Raw genomic sequence first — 20,742 nt, 5'->3', positions numbered from 1 at the left:
ACAAACCATGAAGGACATTCCATAAAATATTTTAAAAATGCATCTGAAAAACTGTTGCATCATGATATTTCCAAAAGCCAAAACTTGTACGTTCCTTGGTCTCAGGAGGTTAATATAGTCATCTTCAACTTTACTCTGAGTTTTTCTGAACATCTACATGATTAGTTAAGTAAATGTAGGAAAATACCTGATTTTCACTGAAAAAAACACAAAATACAGAAGATAATATTACAATAAATGGTGATAAATCACTTGATGTCACAGGATGGTTAAATATAGAGAAAAATTCATTCAGGAACTGCCACAAATGGGTCCTTATGGGTTAAAAGTGTAAGATTTAGGAGAATTAAATCAGAAATGGAATGTAACATTCATAATTATGCTTTCTTTAGTGTGTAATTACATGAAGATGAGTTTTTGTTAGTATCAGCTGTTTAGTAAGAGTCCACCATGAGATTATTTGTTTCTATAGTAACTCCAAACAGATTTTCTCCTCTTTTTTTTCCATTTTATAAAAATGGTACACAAATCATAGTTATTAAGCCCAGTACAGACAAAACAAACACTGACTCTAACAACAGACTCTCACCTTTTTTTGCAGCCGCCATATGTGAGTGTGATATTTAGTGAAATCACCACCAGATATCTCTAAATATTACATATGCTGCATGTTTAATAGATGACATATCCACAAATTGTACTTTCATGCAACTGAGTTTTTTCACTCAACTGTCATACTTTTCTTCATCATTTCCATCTTCTGCTCTTTTCTATTCCTAGTCCATAAATCTAAGAGCAAATATTGTTCTTTTTCCTCCACTGCAGCCTCAGATACTGTTTACTTTCCAATGTTGATTCTCAATGTTTGTGATAAACTGAAGGATTAAGTGTTTCCTTTAGGCGTTGAGAAAAACCTCCTCCTTCTTAAGTTAAATAAACTCTTTGAAAACCCTCTTGGATTAACTGAAAAATGCATGTGACAAATCTGCCAAAAAGGCCGTTGAACCACCTACAGCATTAGAATGGAACATACACATTAATGCAGCTGTCATATGAATCCAAAAACATTATATTCCACAGTGTGTTATTATCTGAATTCTTTTTCCACCACCGTCCGCAAGTAATAAACTAGTGTCGAATGCATGTTTGTGTGTTTCACAGGTAGAAACAAAGTTCCTGGACCTCCTCCAATCGATCCCGGTAGCACCACTGTGTTCCCGCCGCGAAATAAAGGTAAACAAACAAACGCATGCAGATAAACTTCAGCTCTGCTCCATTACCATCAAACTTTATACTTTATACTTCTCCCTACTCCTTTTCGACCATGCAAAATTCAGAGTTGCACATACCTGAAGATAGATTCTGTTCATTTAAATGTTTTTTTTTTTTTTTTAATTTGCTTCATTTTGTTTTATTTTGTTTCTTTGCATGTTCAAAGTAAATTAAAAAATAAATAAACTTTACACATCATCAGCATCTGTACTAACATGACTGATTCCGTGTTTCAGAACCCACGGGACAGGGTCACCTAGCAACCGCTCTCATTATCGCCATGTCAACCATCTTCATCATGGCCATTGCTATAGTCCTCATCATCATGTTTTACATTCTTAAGGCCAAACCGAGTGGCCAAGGTGAGACATCTGCATACACACAATAACGTTTTACATTCAGAGTTCATTTATTTATTTATTTTTGTATGATGTGAACCCTGTTTGTGTTGCATGTGTGTCTGCAGCGTGTTGTTCTGGACAAGTGGTGAAGGCAGTAGAAGCTCAGACGAATAAACAGGAAGACAAGAAAGATGTCCCTGGTGAGACACAACACACACACCTCCATTTTAAGACATTTATAGTGTTTCTATGTAGTTCTGATATTCCAAACTCTCAACAGCCACCAGAACACACTAAGGACCAAAACCACTAATGAATCAACAACTGTTACTGCAAATAACGGGTGCAAATTTGCGCGTGCTATTGATTTTCACATCACGAGTGATCAACGAAGATTGACTCCGCAAATAACAACAGGTGCAAAGTCTTGGAGACTGCCCTATTTAACCCTTTCATGCATGAATTATGAGAACCTTAAGATTTTTTTTCCTGAGTGCTTGTATTCCTCTTTAGGTGTTAAAAAAACAATGCAATTAAAAAAAAAATGTATGAACTTATTTTTCATGGAGTTACAAAAATGTCCACTCAGCTGGACACCATGCATTTAATTTTTGAAGCAAAGAAATATCTATTTACTGATATACTGTGTGAAGACTATATAATAAAAACATGTTTAATGCAGCTAATCTGATGTTTTCTTACATTTTAACATACTCTAATACCAGTTAATACTCACTTCATGGAGATAATATGCAAAAAAAACACCTTTTTGTTAAAAAAGCAAACAAAAAAAACTGTTAATTACAGTCTACAGGGTGGGGAAGCAAAATTTACAATGAACATTTAGTTGTTTTTTCTCAGCAGGCACTATGTCAATTGTTTTGAAACCAAACACATATTGATGTCATAATCATACCTAACACTATTATCCATACCTTTTCAGAAACTTTTGCCCATATGAGTAATCAGGAAAGCAAACGTCAAAGAGTGTGTGATTTGCTGAACGCACTCGTCACACCAAAGGAGATTTCAAAAATAGTTGGAGTGTCCATAAAGACTGTTTATAATGGAAAGAAGAGAATGACTATGAGCAAAACTATTATGAGAAAGTCTGGAAGATACTATTAAAGAAGAATGGGAGAAGTTGTCACCTGAATATCTGAGGAACATTTGCGCAAGTTTCAGGAAGCGTGTGAAGGCAGTTATTGAGAAAGAAGGAGGACACATAGAATAAAAACATTTTCTATTATGTCAATTTTCTTGTGGCAAATAAATTCTCATGACTTTCAATAAACTAATTGGTCATACACTGTCTTTCAATCCCTGCCTCAAAATATTGTAAATTTTGCTTCCCCACCCTGTAATAACAAATATCAAGCAATTTTTTACACTTTAACATATCACTGCAGCTTAGGTGTATGAAGAACAGCAAATTTACAAAAACAGTATGAATTACAGTGTATAGGATGATGCATAAGTGTCCACTGTGTTGGCTGATATGGAACTAAAACAACAAAACCCATGAATATACAAAAGAACAGCTGGAGAATAGCTGTCCACTGGAGTGACCACTATACATGAAAGGGTTAAATGAGGATTTTGGGTGCACTACTGGTTGTTGTCGTGGAGACAGTACGCTGTAAAAACTGTTCTAGGATACGCCGGCACTAATGGCAACAGTACACTGGAATGTTCCAGAAGCAAGGAAATGTAATGTAAAATCAGCCACTGCAATCAGTTTCAGGTTTGGTAAATCACATTGCATAAATATTTGCGTTTATTCCAGCCAATCATTTTGTGCGTTCTGGCAGAAATGAGCCGATTACCTAAAATGATTAACAAACACAAGAGGCAGAAGGAGAAAAGAAGGCACAGTCAACAACCTGGAGGGGGGTGGGGCATGAAGTGGCTCATTTGCATTTAAAGGGCCAGCGCTCAAAATGACTTTTCTGGTGTCATTACTCAGAAATAGGGTTGAAGATGGACCTGTGGAGTTGAATTAATGAAGAATTCAGACCCAAGCAGAGCATTTACAGTTTATGTAGACCACAGGGAAATGTTTTAACCCTTTCATGCATAGTGGTCACTACAGTGGACAGCTGTTCTCTTATAGAGTCATGAATTTTGTTGTTTTAGTTCCACATCAGACAACACAGTAGACGCTTATGTATCATCCCCTTACACTGTAATTCATACCATTACTGTAACTTTGCTGTTTTTGATAAACCTGATCTAACATGTTTTAGTGTAAATCAGTTCCATGTTATTATTAGACTGTAATTAAAAAACTTTTTTTTTTTTTTTTTTTTTGCATATTATCTCCATGAAGTGAGTAGTGACTAGTGTTAGAGTATGTTAAAATGTGAGAAAACATCAGATTAGGAGCATTAAAAATGTTTTTATTTCATAGTTTTCACCCACTATATCAGTAAATACATGTTAATAAAAAAATAATGGCATTGTTTTTTCAATTCCTAAAAAGTAATCAAATCACTCAAGAAAAAAATCTTGATTAAGGTTCTCGTAACATGTTTGAGTGTAAATTCATTGCTTGTTATTGTTATTAGACTGTAATTAAGAGTTTTTTTGTTTTTTTTTTGTTAAACAAAAAGTTGTTGTTTTTTTTTTGTTTTTTTTTGCCTATTAACTCCATGAAGTGAGTAGTGACTAGTGTTAGAGTATGTTAAAATGTGAGAAAACATCAGATTAGGAGCATTAAAAATGTTTTTATTTCATAGTTTTCACCCACTATATCAGTAAATACATGTTAAAGGAAAAATAAAATAAAATAAAAATGTTTCTTTGCTTCAAAAATTAAACTCATGGTGCCCAGCTGAGTGGATATTTTTGCAACTCCATGAAAAATAGGTTCATTGGAAAATTTTCAGTAGCATTGTTTTTTTCATGCATAAAGAGGAACGAAAACACTCAGGAAAAAAATCTTGATTAAGGTTCTCATAATTCATATATGAAAAGGTTAACAGGCATAATTCTATTAAAAAAACCAAAAAAAAAAAAAAACCAAAAACAAAATATCGCTCCTTTAAAAGCTTCCTGTTTATTTCTGTCTTCATAGAAATAAACTGAATTCCACTCAGTTTCTGGATGTATTATCACTGATTATAAACAATAAAAGCAATGAGTTTGTTAACTTTCACATATTGTTTCAGGTAAACAGAGTCTTACCCCAGTTTTGTTTCAAATATAATGTTTAGATCGAAAACGAGTATGTATTTATTCACCAGGAATGGAGAACAAGTGTGATGAAGGAGTTAATCGGATTATTCTTACAGGGTCCACAGTGGTTAGTATCATTATTTTCATTTGTTTTCTGGCTGACTACATGAAACAGACCTGATATACAGTACTTCAGGCAAAGATCAGAATCCTGATAAAAGTCTTTACACCCACATAATATGCTGGTTTTAATAAAAGTATCAAAGTGTAGTTACCTCTGACAGTGACATCCTTATGGTGTTGTATATTAGCTCGTATCTCTAATACAGAGTGATGTGTTAATGTTATTACTTAAAACTTGGGAGAAAATCTAAAATAAAACAGATGCAAACTCAAGCCTGTATAAACACACTAAGACTTTTTCATTTAAATATTTATACCGCAGTCTGTTCAATTACACACAGCACAGTCTATTTACATGTGCATTTATTTTTATTTAACCTTTATTACTCGCACATGTCAGTCACAAGAGTTGTTTTAGTTTAGATAAGGTTGGAGCCATATGTACATGCAACACAAGCGTCATATAACTGACATGACAATATAAATAAAAGACAAAGAAGTTATTATTTTACCGGCCAAAGCATCTGCAGCTCGATGTGCCTGTCTTTAAGTCATTTACAGTCACTTGTGTATAATCAGGTGATTTTCCTTTCAGTATAATATTTAAGTATTTATTTCCCAGTTCATCACAGACTTTTGGAACATATAATAAGAATAAACCCTAGGACTGGGGGCTGTAACTACCTGTACTTATTGAAGATACTATAAAATCACCGCTAAAGACAGACTTGTAGATGAGAACATGTCAGACCATCCCACACAAACATATAACAAAAATGAGTGAGGGCTTATATTACATAATAAATAAAATAAACCTCATTGTAAATGGTATTCGGAGTATGAATGCATATACACTGTCCAGCCAAAAAAAACAGTCCCCACCTGGATTTAACAGAAACAAATAGTTAAGAGATTTATGTTCGATAATAACTTCAGTGAATAATATTTTTCTGTTTGTGCAAACAAGCTATTGATGCATTGTATAATAAGATTTGACTGTTTTTCAATGGAAAAGGGTCATATGGTCTGATGAGTCCGCACTGACCCTGTTCCAGAGTGATGAAGAGAGGTGGATAAAGTGATTACTCATCATGCTTAGTGCCTACAGGACAAGTCTGTGGGGGCAGAGTTATGATTTAGGTTTAGATTATTATTATTATTATTATTTTGTTATTATTATTATTATTATTATTATTATTATTATTATTATTATTATTATTATTATTATTATTACTTTCTTTTTTTTTTTTTTTAATTCATTTATATTTAGACTTTTATATTTTTGGTCTGTTACTTTTGAGTGTGTTTAGCTGGTTTATTCCTTTAGGGGTGGGGGGTGAGAAGAGTGCACAAAGGAGAATTGCAAAACATAACACCCTGTATAGTACTAAGTTTGTACTGTATCTGGATGATTTTCTTTTGTGAAATAAAAAAAATATAAAAAAAGAAAAAGAAAAAAACAAACAAAAAACTAGAAAAGCACTTGGAGAACGCAGACCTCCGCCAAGGCAGATCAGTGGGACCCCATGGCCCCCCCACCCCCGATCACCACTAAAATTTAATCATTTGTTCCTTGTGCCAGTATCAACATTTCCAGAAATTTTCATCCAAATCCATCCATAACTTTTTGAGTTATCTTGCACACAGACAGACAGACAGACAGACAAACCAACGCCAGCAAAACCATAACCTCCTTGGCGGAGGTAAAAAAAACAGTCATGGTAGATAAAATCAAACCATGGTGTACTTAAAATTTCACTCTGGAAAGTATAGACATGCTATCTACATTAGTCAAACTATAATTTATTCTTTTCAGTCGGATTCAGGGAATATTTCTTCAGTCTGACTGTAATCACTTTGATCTGAAATTCCACCTTCACTGTCATGCACAGATGCAGATCCAATAAGATGTTAACTCAGAATGCAATTTTTTTTGGCATGTGATAAATAATTCTACCCATCTGCTGAGAGAAATATAAGAAATAAAGTCGCTTTTTATTGTTAAGATGACCAAGGTGGACCGACAGAGTGTAATGGGGGAAAAAAAATAGCCCAAGTGTTAACAATCCATAAGTTGCAAAACAAAAAAACATGTATAATTCACAAATAAATGTTGTTTTATGGCCATCATTCACATGTGATCTAATGTTTCCCAAGTGTTTGTCAATCATGCATGAAAATAAAGAAATGATCAGATCACATGTTTACACTGCTAATTTTTTCCTATATAATGTAGGTTTATACCACCCCTCTTTTTCTTCTTCTGATTGGGCTGTTTATTCTGATTATTGGTGGAATATTAGTGTCCATGTAAACACAGTCAGTAACCCAGCATATGAAGACATACCACCATATTTACATTACTCCAAACCCTCTTTTGGATTGATTCAGTTCACACGCTATTTGTTTAAGCATCCGCAATTTACATGAGCAATCCTATGATGCAATTTCATTCCAGATTGTTTGGTTTTGCATACTTTTTTTTTCTGTATTATGCTTTGTGGTATATCCTTTTTGGATTCATTTATGTGTGTATAAGCTGACAGAACTGCAGTATGATGAGTACATCATGGTGGAATGCGAAGCCTCTGAAGCTAAAGCCATACGTTGCTTTAGGCACCGTTTCTCCTGACAATGATGCTCTGTTCAATTTCACGTCCAGACTGACTAAGTGCTCACATGTGGTGTAGACAAGAGAACACACACACACTTTTAGTATACCTGCGGTCGCTAGAGCATTATATGGTACAATTAGGTGGGTAAGTTAACAATGTAATAGCTAAAAACATAATAAAGTCCTTTAATGATTAAAACGATCATTTATGCATTCTAATTTTACTGTGTTACCGTAAATGTGAGTGTGTGTGTGTGAGTGTGTGTGCATGTGTGTGAATGCATTTTGGAAGGCTGGTATGTGCTTATGGGATAGAAGCCCATTGCTTGGAGCTGTACCGGAGCTAGACGTCACTCATGTAGACACCAACTTAATAAGGCAGTGAGATGAAAGACACAGTCGCTTGATTTTTTAACACACACACACAGAGCGCACACACAGAATTTGTTCCACTTTAGCATTCAGTCATTACGCTGTCTACCCCTATCAGTGTCCATGATGTAAGTGCAATTTCAACTTAATAGTCACGATAATTGTTTTATCCATCATTCCAAACGGATTCTATCCTTCAGAGTATATATCTGTTTAGCCTTAGGAAGCTGTCCTCTTTTGTGTACTTCTTCTTTTGTATTTGGATTCAAATGCATTGAGTTCAAAACTAGGTCTGGACCTCAGTAATTATTCCGCATCCCACTGTGTTGAAGTAATTTTGCAGGTATAATCACTGAATTGTTATGATTTTGTCCCGTTTCTGCTTCGTTCCATTTGGTTTAATAAAAAAAATAGCATAAACCTGTGTGTTCTCTCTTTGTCTCTCTCAGATAACGTGGTGATCTACTCGGAGAAAGATGAGTTCGACAAATTAAAAGCTCCTCCTCAGAAGACAGTGAAAAGGTAAGAAAAAAAAACAAACATCTACAGGGGTTGGACAAAATAATGGAAACACGTTAAAACATCAACAAAATATAATTTAATATGGTGTAGGTCCGCCTTTTGCGGCAATTACAGCCTCAATTCTCCGAGGTATTGATTCATACAACTTGTGAATTGTTTCCAAAGGAATTTTAAGCCATTCTTCAGTTAGAATACCCTCCAACTCTTTTAGAGACGATGGCGGTGGAAATCGACGTCTTACTTGAATCTCTAAAACTGACCATAAATGCTCAATAATGTTGAGGTCTGGGGACTGTGCCGGCCATACGAGATGCTCAACTTCATTAGAATGTTCCTCATGCCATTCTTTAACAATTCTAGCTATATGGATTGGGGCATTATCATCTTGAGGTGAAGGTGTTTCCATTATTTTGTCCAACCCCTGTATTCTCCTATATAGAAGAAAATGATTTATTAGTCATTAAACAGTCTGCTTCCATTTAGCCATGTGACATTTTCAACCCTTCTAAGTGTGTCTGCATAGGAGACAGGAAGTGTACTGTTTCATATCAATGCTATATAATCATTCAAATACTAGTGGATGCCTATAAAGATTCCAGTAACAAAAACATCACTGGCAAAATTTATACAGCTTTGAATGAAAAAAAACAAAAAAAACACAATGAGATATATTTTCACACAACAAACTCACTATCCTGGAGGGATTTTTGTTGGAAAAGTCTGTTCCACTTCTTTACAACACCTGTTCAAAAATCACATTTTTTTTGGAGTTAAATTTTGTTGCTGGAGGGAGCGTGGATCGCTTGAGGCAGATCAAGCACATGTATTCCGGTCCTGTCCTGGTATTGTTGGCTTTTGGGGAAATATGATCCAATTGATGTATTCAGTTTTTGGTGTTCATGTTGATATGCCATTGGCTACTTTGTTTTTTAGCATTCCCCTCGAGCACAGGTGTCAAACCTGCGGCCCGGGGGCCAAATCCGGTCCGCCAGAGGCTCCAGTCTGGCTCTTGCAATGAATTTGTGAAATGCAAAAATTACACTAAAATATTAACAATCCTTTTAGTTCAGGTTCAGACCAATTCAATCTCAAGTGGGTCAGACCAGTAAAGTACTATCATAATAACATAACATATAAATAATGACAACTTCAAATGTTTCTCTTTGTAAATGTAAATATTTTCATGTAATTACACTAAAACAAAGTATAATTTTGCAAAAAATGTGAACAACCTGAAATGTCTTAAGAGAAATAAGTAGAATTTTAACAATATTCTGCCTGTTACTCAATGTTTTGTGTATTTGTAGATCCACTGCGATCTGTAAGTTCTAATGTAAACGTGGAAATGATAAACTGAAGCAGAATATTGTTGAAATAATACTTATTTTTTCAGTTTGTTCATGTTATTCACGTCTTTTGAAAGGATAGTTTGTAGATGTAAACCTTTTTATAATGTAAATTGACTTTTTTCGCTCTAAAACATAGAGAAAAATTTGGAGTTGACATTATTTATATATTATTATGTTATTATTTTACTGGTTTGGCCCACTTCAGGTCAAATTTAGACGAATCTGGCCCCTGAACTAAAATGAGTTTGACACCCCTGCCCTAGAGGAATTATGTAAAAGTGACGTATATCTGTTTAGAATATTGCTTGCCACAGGTTAAAAAACCCATCATCAAATATTGGCTAAAAAAGGACCCTCCCTCAATCTCCTAGGTGATAAAAATTGTCAATCATATCCATTTACTGGAAATGATGACCTACAATTTCTGCCTACAACAACATAAGGGTGCAAAGTATTGGAAAAAATGGGACTTTTTCATTCAATCTGGGAACAGTAAACAGTAAATGTGTAAATGTCTGAATGTACCTGTGACCATTTCTATGTTTGTTTTGTACTTTATACTAAAATTATATAAAAAAAAAAAGAAAGGTAAAAAAAATAAGAAAATTCCAAGATCTGCCCATTTTTCTTCTTCTTGGGTCTGGCAGACTAAATGCTACTCTAGCACATCGCTGCCCTCTACTGTTAATACTATAGAGGGCTGTGCACTGATATTGTTACTACAATATATGTAGATTATTTCATTATTAACCCTTTCATGTATGAATTACGAGAACCTTAATCAAGATTTTTTTCTTGAGTGATTCGATTACTCTTTAGGAATTGAAAAAACAATGCCATTATTTTTTTATTAAGCTATTTTTCATGGAGTTGCAAAAATATCCACTCAGCTGGACACCATGCGTTTAATTTTTGAAGCAAAAAATATGTATTTACTGTGAAAACTATGAAAGAAAAACATTTTAATGCTGCTAATCTGATGTTTTCTCACATTTTTACGTACTCTAATACTAGTCATTATTCACTTCATGGCGATAATATGCAAAAAAAAAAAAAAAAAAAAAAAAAAATTGTTAATTACAGTCTAATAATAACATGGAACTGATTTACACTAAAACGTGTTAGATCAGGTTTATCAAGAACAGCAAAGTTACAGTAATGTTATCAATTGTAGTGTATAGGATGATGCATGAGCGTCCAATATGTTGGCTGATGTGAAAGAAAAACAACAAAACCCATGAATATACAAGAGAACAGCTGTAGAATAACTGTCTACTGTAGTGACCACTATGCATGAAAGGGTTAAAAGCCCTGAAATGGAAGATTAATATAACCCACTTGTTAAACCGTGATTTAATTTACTGTTTCCAGCTCCTATTTTGTATTCGATCTGCTGCAGTGCTGTGTCTCTGAGTCCATAAAACACATCCAGTTTTCATTCTACCGCTTTACATGTGATGATAAAGAGCAGAGGAAGTGGATGAGGTTGATAATTAAACTTGCAGGTCTTAAATGAATGGGAAAAAGCAAATCCTGGCTAAGCTAGCGAATGTTAATGCGTTACTTTCCACTGCATCTGGCAAAATGTATGTTTATTTTATTCAAAAAAAGCTTTAATGGCTTTATAATGGTATGAACGCGGTAAAACAGCAGATCTGCATGTTTATCTTAAGATTTCTGCACCTGTACCTACATTAGCTCGGTAAACTTTGTGCTGTTCTTTTGTGTATGTGTGGGTCTTATTGAAGAACAGTGCATGTGCTATGTATACTGTATACCGTTGCTGGTCTTAAAGTGTACTAAATGTGTATGTGTCTGCATTTGTATGTGGCGTCACAGAGGCTCTACACCGCAGAAAGAGGCTTTTATCATCTTTTTTTTTTTCAGCATCTGCCCATAATTAGGCCACCACAGAACAAGTCACTGCAGTAGTAGTGTGATGGCTGCTGGCTTTCTTGGTGTATCTATGCATATATGTGTGTAAGGCATGGGGAGAGGGAGAAAAAAAAAAAAAAAGGCTTTTTTTATATTTTTAATGAAGCAGAGAGCCATTATGTGGCTTGGAAGAGACAGAGAGGAAGGTTGTGGGTGGCGGTGTGAGGTAGCGTAGACGAGCCCTGAAGCCGAGCGCAGACTGGGAGACGGACAGACGGGTAGTTGTCGGGTGGATAGGGGTATTTATTCCAAGCTTCACCTAAAACCATCACCAGGTGAAAGCACGTCGTGGCAGACAACAAAAGAATGATAGTCTGCTCACCTTTGTCTTTTCTGCATATAACTTACCCCCATGTGCAGACAATGCTGCTTTATTGACCATAGTGGTTAATAATAGTGGGGCGTTCTTGCACACAAATCGACATTGTACTTACGTATTACAGTGCCTGCAGTGTAGATGCTCAGATTAAAACACTCTGCCAGTGTATGGTGGGGGTGTGAATTAGAGAATACATGAGATACACATAGACGCTCCTCAGCATCAATAGCTGTAAACAGTGCGGTGTAGCAGAATGCCAAAGGATGTGCTAACTCACTGCTTTAGCTGCCAGAGTGGGTGTTAGATGTCTGGGAAACAATGCCATTTTTTGTGCGTCCAGGAAAAAGAGTGTGGGACTGCGAAACAATGGCATTCTGTGAGCATCTCTGTCAACAAGGTGCTTTTTTTGCGAGAAAATCCAGAGCAGGCAAAGAGAGGGAGAGGGCGGGTAGTAGATGATATTATATGGTATCATGTTGTAAAATGCAGGGCTATTTCGGTCAATCACAGGAACAGATTAGAAACACTGGCAGCTATGGCAACAGCCGCATTCTTTTCCAGTGCAGTTTCATTTGTTACTGTCACTCTAAGTTAAGTTTGTACAGACTCCAGTCATTTTGTATGCAGCAGATGTCACTGACGCTGTAAATTATGCAAGGTTACAGTATTAGATTAGATTACTAGGGTAATTATTAGCACAGAGCAGAGGTGGGAGAAGCATTTAGAACGTATTTATACTAAACATACTCAAAATGTTCTGCAAGTACAGGGTGGGGAAGCAAAATTCACAATGAACATTTAGTTGTTTTTTCTCAGCAGGCACTACGTCAATTGTTTTGAAACCAAACATATGTCGAGGCCCAAAACGGAATCTGGCCCGATTCAGAATCGGGCCAGCCCAGGATGGAATTCTATTCTAGGCCAGCCTAGAATGGAATCCTGCTGCTATAATGTTATTTTTATACCATGTTTAATGCAAATGATCCGTAATTCCATAATTTGTCATAATTTTACATTTTCAGTCTTACATACCTTGAGTAACTATTGTCAATTTCAGTCGATTTCACTGTACCATATATTGGTGGGGAGTACCACTCGGTTCTATTTGTAAATAAAGTGTATTATAGTTTACAATTAAAATGTTGTTTGTTTCATTTTTTTTTCACATATTTGCAAATTCCCTGTATTGATTTTTGTAATAATTTAGATCATTTGCATTAAACATGGTATAAAAATAACATTATAGCAGCAGGATTCCATTCTAGGCCGGCCTAGAATAGAATTCCATTCTGGGCCGGCCCGATTCTGAATCGGGCCAGATTCCGTTTTGGGCCTCGACACATATATTGATGTCATAATCATACCTAACACTATTATCCATACCTTTTCAGAAACTTTTGCCCATATGAGTAACAGGAAAGCAAACATCAAAGAGTGTGTGATTTGCTGAATGCACTCGTCACACCAAAGGAGATTTGAAAAATAGTTGGAGTGTCCATAAAGACTGTTTATAATGGAAAGAAGAGAATGACTATGAGCAAAACTATTACGAGAAAGTCTGGAAGTGGAGGAAGCAACAAAAAACGTACCAAAGCTTTTATTAAAGCTCTCAAATCCAAAATCTTAAAGGATCCAACCAAATCCATGAGAAAAATGGCAATTAAACTTGAGGTAGACAACAAGACCATTAGAAATGCAGTAAAATATGATTTGAAGTTAAAATCTTACACAAGAACACCAAAACACTTGTTGACAACAGCAACAAATCCAACTTTAGCAATTTTTGGGAATCATGTTTATGGCCGCCTTCTAGCCCAGATCTAAACCCTCTGGATTCTGCTATTTGGGGCGTTTTAGAACATGCTACCAATAGAACATCACACAGCAATGTCGACTTTCTTAAAGATACTATTAAAGAAGAATGGGAGAAGTTGTCACCCGAATATTTGAGGAACACTTGCACAAGTTTCAGGAAGCGTGTGAAGGCAGTTATTGAGAAAGAAGGAGGACACATAGAATAAAAACATTTTCTATTATGTACATTTTCTTGTGGCAAATAAATTCTCATGACTTTCAATAAACTAATTGGTCATACACTGTCTTTCAATCCCTGCCTCAAAATATTGTAAATTTTGCTTCCCTACCCTGTATATCTATATTCTTTGTGTCCAAAAATATGAGCCAGTTGGTGTAAAATTATCTGCTTATACACTAAAAGAGAAAATCAATCAACAGCCGTGGTCTTAAATGTGCATATTTGTGTGTCCACAGTGAAAATGATGCATCGTCGGAGAATGAGCAGCTGTTAAGTCGCAGCATTGACAGTGATGAAGAGGCAGCGTCGGACAAACAGGGATCGGCCGACAACAATAACCCCAACCCTAACCTGTGCCTGGTCAACATGGGCAACAAGCCCGACCTCTGCCTGCTCTCTCTGGGGCTCCTGGACCGAGATCGCGCTTGCAACGGGACCCCAAACATCGGAACCAGCCCCACTAATAACATTTCAAATTCCACCCATATCAGCAACGTCAACCACCTGACCAGCACAAACCACATCAACAGCATGAATGCAATCAACAACAACAATAAAACCCCAGGGGTACGAATATAAATAGTTATAAAAGCTACTACTGTACAGCCATACAATTTAGATTTCAGTGTCGTCTGGATGATACATAAATAAGTTATTTCATTACTTTTTTTCCCCTCACAGATGCTACAGAGTCGAAGGAAAAAGATCCTGGATTTGTATACGAGAGCATGTAACGTGACAGAGGGTAAGTCTTTCACAACAAACCTTATAATAAAAATTCAGATAGCTGAATATGTCTACACGTACAGCCACATTTCCATCCAAACAACCAAACAACTTGTATTACTTCAAACCTGTGGTTGTCTGCATTTTCACAATGGTCAAACAAACAGTCGCGTAAAAAAATTATTAGACCATCAAAAGTCATCAAAAACAACAGCGCTGCAATCAAGTACTAACTCCTGTGTGTATCATGTGACTAAAACAGTCAGAAAAGAAAACATGGAATGCCTAAAAGCACTGTTTTTGTCAGTACAATGCCATAGATATTGACGTAAGAACTGAAGTGATTTTGGTTATTATCAAGAAAACCATGGAAAATGTCTAGATATCAGCTCTGAAATTAAACTCTTATGAGCTATTTTTGTTGTTATCATTATATTTATCCAAATAAATGTACCTTTAGTTGTACCAGACATTAAAATGAACAAGAAACTGAAGAAAACAAGGGGTGGTCTACAAATTTTTTCCGCGACTGTAGTTGTCCCAAACCTTGGTCAGCTCAAAACCCAAAGAAGTTTATTTTATCTCCTTAGAACTCAAATTTACAAAAATGCATCAAGAATTGACAGTTTCACAATGATAAATTAAATGCATTTTTCTATATATTTAATGTTTCATCTTGCATCGCTTTTTCCAGTCAAATTGTTGTGTCCTTTACTTTGTTTTTATCTTGCGTAAACTCTTGGTCTACCTTCTGTATTCACAAGAAAATTAATTCACATTATCATATCAATGTGATGTATTTTACTCAGTTGACAGTTGGCAACTAAATGAAAATAGCTCTGCAACCCATTTTGTGTTCTGACTAAGTTTGGAAAAAGCAGGTCTAAAGACCCCCACCCCCCCGGCAGTTTATACACACCATTTGTGTGTCCAACTATTTCAACAAAGCTTGGACTTCATCATGAGTCCATTTGTTGCATGCTTTTACTCTGTGAAATGAGGAGCTGCAGATAATGCTACGGATTTTTAGAAGTGGTGGCTGTGATAAAATGCTGCAAGTACTGACCAATCACAAATCAAACCTCAAAGTTCCCAAACTATCAGACAATTCTACCCCTAGAGCAATGGCTTTTGTTGGGAGTGAAATAAACTCCACAGAATTAAATTGGTTCCTGCGGTGGAAACTCACTGAGTTCCTCCAAAGGTTCTTAGTTCATGGGCAAAGTTCCTGTGGTGGAAATACGGCTTACATTTGAGTAAGTGAATTATTTTACAATGCCTACAAATGAATCTGCTATTATCGTACTTTTTTTATGCTAGTGTTTTCAGATAAAATCAAACATCACTGCATAGCAACAGGGTCACTGCGGCAGTCAAGCAGATAAAGTAACACCAAAATATGAAAAAGGAAACTCTGTGTAGGCCTATAAAAGTAATACAACAAACAGTTTCATTTCCGTAAAACACTTGCGCCTCCTTTTCTAGGTCTGAGCCCCACAGAGCTTCCCTTCGACTGCCTGGAGAAGGCCAGCCGCATGCTCAGCTCCTCATACAGCAGCGAGGCGGCCGTTGTGAAGACGTGGAGACACTTGGCGGAAAGTTTCGGCCTGAAACGCGATGAGATTGGCGGCATGAGTGACGGCCTGCAGCTTTTTGAGAGGGTGAGCACAGCGGGCTACAGCATCCCCGACCTCCTGACCCGCCTGGTGCAGATCGAGAGGCTGGACGCCGTGGAGTCTCTCTGCTCAGACGTGCTGGGCAGCAACGAGACGGCAGCATCGGCCGGACGGCAGGGCATCAACAGTTTTCACAGTCAGCTAGTATGTCCGTCACCGTGCCCGTCGCCTTCCCAACGCTGTGCCAGTGTATAAACATGTGGCGCAGAAGAGACTTCAGAGACCTCAGTGACGTGCAGAACAGTGACTGCTCTAACACAGAGGACAGCACATTTATACTGTATATTCAAGTACATACACGCATTACATGAAGAATATCAGCGGACACCTATGGGTACTGTCCTTGTTTCACAGTATGGTTTTCTCCATTAAGAAGCGAGTACTAAAAAAAAACAACTTTTATCTTAAGTGATACAAACATGGATGGAAACAACAATCAAAGAGCATACATTGATCAGAAGTGAAAGCTAATTGTTCCTGTGCAACATCAACACATCGGAGCTACACCACAGCCGTTTTGGACTGAAAGCGGAACCACACCTTCGTCTCTTTGCATCTATATTCTTGGTTAAAAATCCAGTTTATGCTTAATTTTGATATGTTTTCTCTATTACGAATAAGAAATTTATGTTAAAGGTTCAATATGTAAGATACTGATGTGCTTGTGTACTTGAAAGAAAAATTAGTTTTGAGCTGAGAGTTGGTCAGTCACTGATGTTAAATAACTTATTTCTAAGCTAACAACTCTCTTGTTTGCCAGTATAACAGCCTAAACCAGGGGTCTCAAACATGCGGCCCGGGGGCCAAATGTGGCCCACCAAAGATTCCAATCTGGCCTGTGGGATGAATTTGCAAAGTGCAAAAATTCCTCAGTCAAGGCTGTGGAACTCATTTTAGTTCAGGTTCCACATACAGACCGATATGATCTACAGTCAAATAATAACAGCAAAATAACCGACAAAAAAGAATGACTCCATGTTTTCTTCTTGGCTTGATGTGAAAAAAATTATATTACATTATGCCTATAAATAATGACAACTTCAAATATTTGTCTTAGTTTTAGTGCAAAAAATAACATTAAATTATGAAAATATTTCCATTTACGAACTATCCTTTAACAATAAAACGTGAACAACCTGAACAAAAATTAAGCACAATTTTAACTATTTTCTGCCTGTTACTCAGTGTTTAGTGTCTTTGTAGATCCGATCCGCAATGCACATGCAGAAATGATAAGTTGAGGCAGAATAGTGTTAAAATTGTACGTATTTTTCTTAAGAAATTTCAGTTTTTTCAGGTTATTCACATCTTTTTTGTTTGAATAGTTTATAAAAATAAGTATTTTCGTAATTTAATTGGGGGGGGGGAGGGTTTGCACTAAAACAAAGACAAAATTTTGGAGTTGTCTTTATTTATAGGTTATTATTTTTCTGGTCCGGCCCGCTGGAGATCAAATCAGTCTGAATGTGGCCCCTGAAAGAAACTGAGTTTGAGAGCCCTGGCCTAAACATTGGATTCTGTTTAGAGGACTCAGGTTTTTTTTCTCCATGATTTCTGCTCATTCCTGAGTTCTTTAGTTCTTCTCTTCTGCTCCTCAACACTAGCTACTGTTAGCTTAGAAATGCAGTCAGCTAACATCAACACATGTCCATGTCTGAGAACATAGACTGTGTCTCAAATCGAGTCCTTCCATGAGTACTTTTTCAAGTAGCACACTCTATATGTAGGGCATTTACTTGTGCAGGGCTCAAATTTTGACAAGTTAGTCTCTGATACGCTTGTATCGAAACCAGAAATGATACCTCACTGTTCTTCTTTGCTGCTTTTTAACAGTTAATCAGCAGAGTATTGCAACCTGCCAGATGACCTGCTGCTAAACTTAACTTTCTGCCACATTATTTCACATATTGGAGTTCACCACTGCCACAATTACAACTTCCTCTACCATTTTCTGGTCTGTCCCCTTCTGCTATACAGCCAAGAAGGCCATCTTTTGAGTCTACATCCAGGTACTTACTGCACTAAATGTTAATTACAGAGGTCCGTGATTTGAGATATAGTGATGGATCCAAAACAAAGCTCAAATACCCACACAAGCATGTACATGATCTTATATATTGAACTTTTAACAGGTTTTTGTCTTATTATAATGCAAAAGGATTTTCGGAAAAATTTGCTGTTTTAACCGCGCAGGTCGCAAAACAGCTGTATTCCAGCAAAAGTGTTATATGCAATGCCTAATTAAAAAAAAAAAAAAAACACTCTATATTCAAAGGATTGTTTTGATAAGATCAGGAGAAGTTTTGAAGTGGACTTTACAGCACCGTAACTGTGTGAGGACATCATTTGAGTAGACAATATGTGGGCTAAATGGGGAGTAAGGAATATAAGGAACAATGCATTCTGACTCGTGCTCTCATTGAACCTTGTGATTCAGACTAAAGCGTTCTCATTCATCATAATGCTGCTGTAACTAGATGTTTGTGTCTTCAAAAAGAAAGGAGCTTAGCTTTGCATCAGTTACCATTCATATCCGCCCAGGGCCGCACTGTCTTCATACAGGAAAGACAGCAGATATGAGCTCCCTACTTAAAATGCAATCATTACATCCAGCTGCAAATGCTAAAACATCATTCAGCCCAGCTTTCATCTGGTAAACATTGTTAACGTTTTGCATTCGGGAACGCCAAATGTCAGTGACTGTGATCTGCTGTGGTGTCACTCAACCGTCATTTTTAAATAATTACTTAAACACTCCTCAGCAGGCTGTTTTTATGTCACTTTTAGGTTGAAAATATTATAATTTTACTTAAAAACACCAGGTCTGGTTTGTAAAAGTGTGTGTTAAGTGTGGGAACATCCATTCCAAGCAGATAAAGGGTAGGAAAAAGTTCAACCAACCACTTGCATATAAAAATGACACATTTTTTTTTTAAAGTGTTGTGTTAAAATCAAACTGTGAATCCTGTCGTGAACACATGCTTAAATGAACATGTAACTCCACTTTCCACATCCTATTACACACGCAGACCAACACACTCTTACTGTAACTACTTCCTCAGCAGTGACCCAGTCTGTGACCCCCCCCCATAATTCTTCCTCTCCCCCCTACTCCCCTTTTACCCCAATGCTGCGGTCTACTGCTGCCGCCAGCCCTAATTATTTGGCGTGTGGCTGCCCGGGCCCCTAATAGGCTGAAGTGTTGTGGTTTACAGAGCGGGTGCAAAGTGCCTGTGATTTCCAGCACCCAATTAAGCATTTAGGGCCACTTAACCACTGAAAGCCCAGTGGAAAAGCTGTAAAACCCTGCATTAAAAAGAGATATGCCACGGCAGAGGCATGACTAAGTGCCCCGTGGGGTTGCTCTACTGCAAACGGTACAAGAATGCAGCCAGTCGTGGTGGAAGCAGCGTTACGGTCGTCCTTTGTGGTCAGCTCAGTCATGCTCAGACGGGATTTAAGCTCCCCTCTCCCCTATGGGACCAATATGGCAAATGGGAACAATATGCAGTTGTTTGGGTTGTCCACCTCTGAGAAGCAGCTGAAGCTGGTTTACTGTTGTTTGTACAGAAAGCCAGGGTGGCTCCGATAAGCGTTAGGTTAAACATAGTGAGGAGCATCACGTCAACAGTCATTTTAGCTCCATAACAGTGATGAGGGTAAAAGATGCTGCAGGTCGAGGTCTTGCTTTCTCTAGCGGTTAAGCTTCAAGACAACAGCAGTAAGTTCCAAGGCTCAACTTTAACAAGCGATGCCAAGACTCGCTTTGATCTCGGCTCTTTGGAATAGGGCAGATTTTTATCTGATGCCTGATGTTGTCAACATAATGTCCCATGACTGCTCTGCAAAGAATCAAACACAGCACCTGCTGCCAAGTTCCTTTTTTTTTTTTTTAACGGTTTTCTGATCGTATTTTACTCAAACTGCTGGGCTGGACTCCAGTATTTTAAGTTAATTAATATGCATGTTATAAAGCATGTATTCCTTCTTTAAGACATCTTGTCCAGGTAAATAAAAGTTCACAATTAAATACGCTGCCATCTTAAAGGGAGCGTTTTCTTCCAGTCTAGTTCATTTCCAAACACGCTTAACTTGTATTGCTTTTATTATCGAGTTGGATTTTTTTGTAAATAATCTTATTTGTGGATTGAATTGAAATGAAATGGACCCCAGGCCTGTTTTCAGACAGGCAAAGTCCTGCCTGACATATGTTAATGCTGATAGTGGGATATACGGAAGCCAAACATGAATTACTTACCTCAGTCGCTCATACAGTTTAGT

At 36.9% G+C, this 20,742-nt stretch overlaps 1 protein-coding gene across 1 annotated transcript in view; it reads left to right on the top strand.

The window, feature by feature from the left end:
- The window catches only part of edar (ectodysplasin A receptor), a 79,236-nt gene extending 61,907 nt beyond the window's left edge, over nucleotides 1-17,329 (top strand). The window contains exons 6-12 of the mRNA XM_030124057.1: nucleotides 1,162-1,233; nucleotides 1,509-1,634; nucleotides 1,739-1,813; nucleotides 8,349-8,421; nucleotides 14,296-14,626; nucleotides 14,741-14,804; nucleotides 16,271-17,329. Of these exons, the coding sequence (XP_029979917.1) occupies nucleotides 1,162-1,233; nucleotides 1,509-1,634; nucleotides 1,739-1,813; nucleotides 8,349-8,421; nucleotides 14,296-14,626; nucleotides 14,741-14,804; nucleotides 16,271-16,656 (1,127 nt within the window). The 3' untranslated portion in view covers nucleotides 16,657-17,329. The remainder of the gene's footprint in view (nucleotides 1-1,161; nucleotides 1,234-1,508; nucleotides 1,635-1,738; nucleotides 1,814-8,348; nucleotides 8,422-14,295; nucleotides 14,627-14,740; nucleotides 14,805-16,270) is intronic.
- The last annotated feature ends 3,413 nt before the right edge of the window (nucleotides 17,330-20,742 follow it).

This window comes from Sphaeramia orbicularis, chromosome 21 (assembly GCF_902148855.1).
Source record: "Sphaeramia orbicularis chromosome 21, fSphaOr1.1, whole genome shotgun sequence".
Classification (NCBI taxonomy): Eukaryota; Metazoa; Chordata; class Actinopteri; order Kurtiformes; family Apogonidae; genus Sphaeramia; species Sphaeramia orbicularis.
This window is presented reverse-complemented; position numbering and strand designations above follow the sequence as displayed.